Below are 4,896 nucleotides of genomic sequence, written 5' to 3' on the forward strand. Positions count from 1 at the left end.
TCTTAAGAAAGTTCCACTGCAAACTCGAATTTTTTTAAGGCAGTCGACTTTACAAATGACGAGTTCTAACTAAGTAAAAAAAAAGTAGTAATTTAGTATATAGTTTTCAAAAGGAAGTATATTGAAAAAAAATTTCAAAAATTGGGATATTAAAAAGAAAACCCTTTTAATTCAGTTTTTTTACAAAAAAAATGATATATTGATAAAAAAAAACCATGTGAAAAGTTGAATATTTGATATTCAAATGATTTATCTTTTAATAATTAAAAATATATTTGACATAAAATATTGAAAATTAATTTGAGGTAAGTAATATTCTTAATAAAAATAATTGTTTATAAGCGTGTGGCGAAAGAAGTATATTATTATGATTATTCTAAAAGAAAATATAAAAAAAAGAAAACTAAAACTGAGTCCTTTCCCTCTTCCCCACAAAGAAAGCAAAGCACCATCCATCCCAAAGCAAAAACCACACTCCATTACCTGTCGTTTTGGTCTCTCTTTCTCTCTCTCTATTTAGTGTGTGTGTGTTTGTTTGGCCTTGTTTATCAACCAAATCTAGAGCAGCCCATTTCGTTGTTCTTCCATTTTAAGCAAAATTTCATACGTCCCCTATTCTCTTTTCACCCTTAAACTTCAATGCTTTTGTGGCTACTCTTAATTCCCTTCTAACTAACTATACCCATTTTCCCTTTTTCTTTTTCTTTTTTCCTTTTCTTCTTTTTTCTCTCTATATATATACGCTCCAATACTCGCTTCATGTCTTCACACCCTTTTCCACACTGACACTACTCGACTCACCCTTTCTAACCAGGTATCTCTATGTTAAATGGGTTTCATCTTTTAATTATCAAAATCTTTTTTTTCAAAAGTTTTTGTGTTCATTGATCTGTATGTGTTTTTGTAATTTTATATATGTTGAGATTGCTTCTTCCGCTGATTTTTCATATTAGGATCAAGGAGATTGGATATTAGCTTTGTGGTTTTTTAATCATTTTATTTGATTCGTTTTACTCTCATATGAAAAATTGTTATTGTTGTTCTTAATGATGTTTCTCTCTGCAGAAAACACTTTTTTTTCATCTTCAATGTTGGATTTTAAATACCCTCTTATTTTTTCTTTTTTTAATCATTACATAAAAAAATTGTTGCTTCTATTTGATAATAATCTATTCCTTTGTGTTATGTGTGGATTTCGCTCATGCTTTCTTTGTTATTTTACTTGGTAGAATCTGCTAGTGCTATAAGCAAATATCAATGTTTGTTTCAAAATACCAAACATTTTTAAGGGTATTTCTTTCTGTGTGGTTTTATTTGATTGCTAATACTATGATCTTTCTAGACCATATATTTAGTTAGAGCTATAATTTCCCTTTATCCCTAATATTGGTCCTTTTGTCAAGTTCAGATTTTGTACGATTTTCTTTTTAAAAGGAAGATGAATTTGTTTGTAAAGGAATCTTCATATCTTGGTAAAGTTTTCTGTTGTGTCTGTACATTTGATCTTCTCTATGTTTTTTCATGGTAGTATTGTTTGTTTGTTTGTTTTTGATATAAACAGTCTTTTGCTAATTGTGTTGTGGCGTGTCACTTTGTTTAAGTTAATTTTCATGATCTGGTTTATCTACAAGTGATAAAATCTTTGATTTTCTTTATGATTATGTTGTTTTGTTTTAATAATCATAGCTAATTGTTCTTTAAATATGTTCATTAGGCCTTTACTTGTGATTCCATTATGGCTGGAGAAACAGCATGGATCAGCCACTATGATGATGACACCAGAAAGGAGTCGAAGGACATTGATTTGTTCTTGGAACCGGGCGAGGAAGTTGATAAAGATGGGGCCATTGTTTCGCTGGACATGATTATGCCTGATGAGTTATTGGAACGTATCCTTGCCTATCTCCCCGTTGCAAGCATTTTCCGAGCAAGTGCTGTGTGTAAAAGATGGTATGAGATTGTTACTTCTGAAAGGTTTTTATGGAACCCTTCCAATTCGCCACCACAGAAGCCGTGGTACTTTATGTTTACAAGCTCCGATGAACCAACTGGTTGTGCTTATGATCCGAACTTTCGGAAATGGTATTGCATTGTACGCCCCTTCATTGGAACTGCTAATTGGTTCGTTTCTTCTTCATATGGCTTAGTTTGCTTCATGGATAATGACAGCCGAAGCGAGTTATGCATGTGTAATCCTATTACCAAAAGCTGCAGGAAGCTTCAGGAGCCTCCAGGGTTGAGATTTTCCGATTATGGCGCATTAGCAATGTCAGTGGACAGGGAATCCCATGGTTACACTGTGGCAATTGTGAAATCAAAGCAAGTTCCGGATAACTTTTTCCAGTGGGATATCTCGATTCATATATACAAATCAGACAAGGAGACATGGATGACGCCACTAACCGAGGTTCTGATGGGGTGGAGAGGTGGTGATGAGAGTGTGATATGCAACGGTGTGCTGTATTTTCTAGTTTACTCTACTGGTGGCGTTCCACCCGAAAACCGTCACGCGTTAGTTTCATACAATATCTCCGGCCGATCTTCTCAAGTTAGCTTGAGAAGGAGCTTTATTAATGTACCTTGTTCTCTAACATGTGGCCGTCTAATGAATATGAAGGATAAGCTTGTAATGGTGGGGGGAATAGGCAAACACGAACGACCGGACATAATCAAAGGGATTGGTATCTGGGTTCTTCATGATCGAAAGTTGGAAGAAATTGTTCGAATGCCGCACAAATACTTCCAAGGTTTTGGAGAGTTTGATGATGTTTTCGCTAGCCGTGGCATAGATGATCTTATATATATTCAAAGTTATGGATCTCCAGCACTTCTCACATTCGACATGAAAGTTAAACAATGGAAATGGGCGCAGAAATGCCCGGTAATGAAGAGGTTTCCTCTACAGCTTTTCACTGGTTTTTGCTTTGAGCCTAGGCTTGATATTTCTCCATAGTTTGTTCTCTCATAGAAATCTACCTATTGACAATTGTGCCATGTTTTTGGCTATTTATTACTCCATTGTTCTTAAGTTTAAATTTAATATAATTTATCTGTTTCATGTTTCAACAGTTTATACAAAGTGTACTTGCTGATTAAAGATTGTTATTGTGGGATACTATAACATCTGAAATTACAACTATAGCTACATATATTATACATTTTCTCATTCTATCTATTTTATGATGCGTTCCAATGAGATATTCAATGGTAACAGGCACAAGGTACAAAACTAAACATTTGTGCACCTAAACACAAATGGTTTATTATCACCAGTGATTGCAACCACTATTCTAAGAATGTATTTGGTTATCTGCCACCACTTTGTGTCTTGCGTCATTGCAGCAACATTATGCTTCAATACTTCTATATATTGGACGACATCACTCTTGTTTTTTTGAAATCAGCTTGATCATCATACTTTAGTCAACCAACAATCCAATTGATACCATAGTCATTTATAACTTCAATTTCAGTCACATACCTATATATTTAGTGTATCTAAATTTATTTGACAAAAAAAACATTCTAAAGTTTGGTTTATAAAGTTCATTTGAGAAGGTTCAATTTCTTTTACTCACAAGTTAATTTGGACAAGTTATAAGTGGACCAATTTCGTTGTGCATTGCAGTGGCAGTGTCCTTTAGAATGTGCAACATTCAGACTGTACTACAATAACATGTATGTATTAGATTATATATTCAGAATGATTAAGCCATGTGTTTTTTAATTATCTAATTCACTAGTCTGCATCAGTTTTTACAACCACTTAAGTGTAATCTTGCAAAGAGTCAAGAGAAAATGAAATTTCATATATAGGTATTATATCTTTGTTAAATGTACTAGTCATTGATTTATATTGAATGGACTTTATATACCTTTCATTTTTTATAGTTACATAACACATGCAATCTCTTTGATTTATTGATGAGCCAGTTATAATGTTTTTGCTCAGATGACATTATATTGTGCATGTGTCATGTGTCATGTGTCATATGTGATTGAGTATGGTTGGTGTGTGATCCGTACAATACATTATTTTAATGATATTTTTTGCCAACTTTATGAAATGTAAAATAATAATAAGCTGTGTGATGGTTTGGTTGGTGGAGAAGTGAGGTCCACGCCTGCTGTTATAATAGCAAAGGTGGGGTTTTTATTTTTATGTTAATTTTTCCTTGGTGGAGATGTGACAAATAAAGGTTTAATAAACTTTGCTTTTATGTAAATGGGTATCACTTGTTTATGATTTTAGAATATTCAAACGGCTTCTCAAAGAGCATGGGGATTGGGATGGGAGTTGTTGACAATGCTGACTGAGTGTGAAATTTGTTTGTTTTTGTGTCATTGATACACTTCACTCTAGGACAAATGAGTCACTTCCTATTACAATTAACAAATACCTTTAATTATGTGGATTTCATTGTATTCAAATAATGATAATAATATTCATCTATACTTTATGAAAATATTAATGTTAGTATTTTCGGTCAACAAAACCTAACTGCTTCTTCTTTTTCTTCATGTTTTTATATGATTTGTCATCTTAGTGCATTTATTATAATTTTTATTTTATTATAATATTTGTTTGATTTAAATTAATAAATTAACTTAAATTTAGTTAATGACTTTGAGTTTGATGTGGAAATATTCTAAATAAATAATATCAAATATTATGTGATGTCCACGCCAGTTAGATAAATTTTCACGTCATTCAAATTGAGTGTCAAATTGAAAGTTGGGCAAAATATCTCAATTCAAAAATCAGAAATTAAAATTACGTAAAATAAAAAAATTAACCAAAATTATGAATTGAATAAAACATGAGAATTAAAATTAATTATAGTTTAGAATTATTCATTTTAAATTATTATTTTTATTTAAATAAGTAATTTTTAT

General features: G+C 31.9%; 1 protein-coding gene across 1 annotated transcript; it reads left to right on the forward strand.

Moving 5' to 3' along the window:
- The first annotated feature begins 405 nt into the window (after nucleotides 1-405).
- On the forward strand, nucleotides 406-3,175 carry LOC101508095 (F-box/kelch-repeat protein At3g61590-like). The gene is made up of 2 exons (XM_004510650.4): nucleotides 406-814; nucleotides 1,715-3,175. Exon 2 carries the CDS (start codon nucleotides 1,736-1,738, stop codon nucleotides 2,951-2,953), a length of 1,218 nt encoding a protein of 405 aa, XP_004510707.1. The 5' UTR covers nucleotides 406-814; nucleotides 1,715-1,735; the 3' UTR covers nucleotides 2,954-3,175.
- The last annotated feature ends 1,721 nt before the right edge of the window (nucleotides 3,176-4,896 follow it).

Source organism: Cicer arietinum, chromosome 7 (genome assembly GCF_000331145.2).
Source record: "Cicer arietinum cultivar CDC Frontier isolate Library 1 chromosome 7, Cicar.CDCFrontier_v2.0, whole genome shotgun sequence".
NCBI classification, from domain to species: domain Eukaryota; kingdom Viridiplantae; phylum Streptophyta; class Magnoliopsida; order Fabales; family Fabaceae; genus Cicer; species Cicer arietinum.

Coding starts and splice junctions, on each gene's coding strand:
- LOC101508095 (XM_004510650.4), top strand. CDS start 1,736: ATGGCTGGAGAAACAGCATGGATCAGCCACTATGATGATGACACCAGA.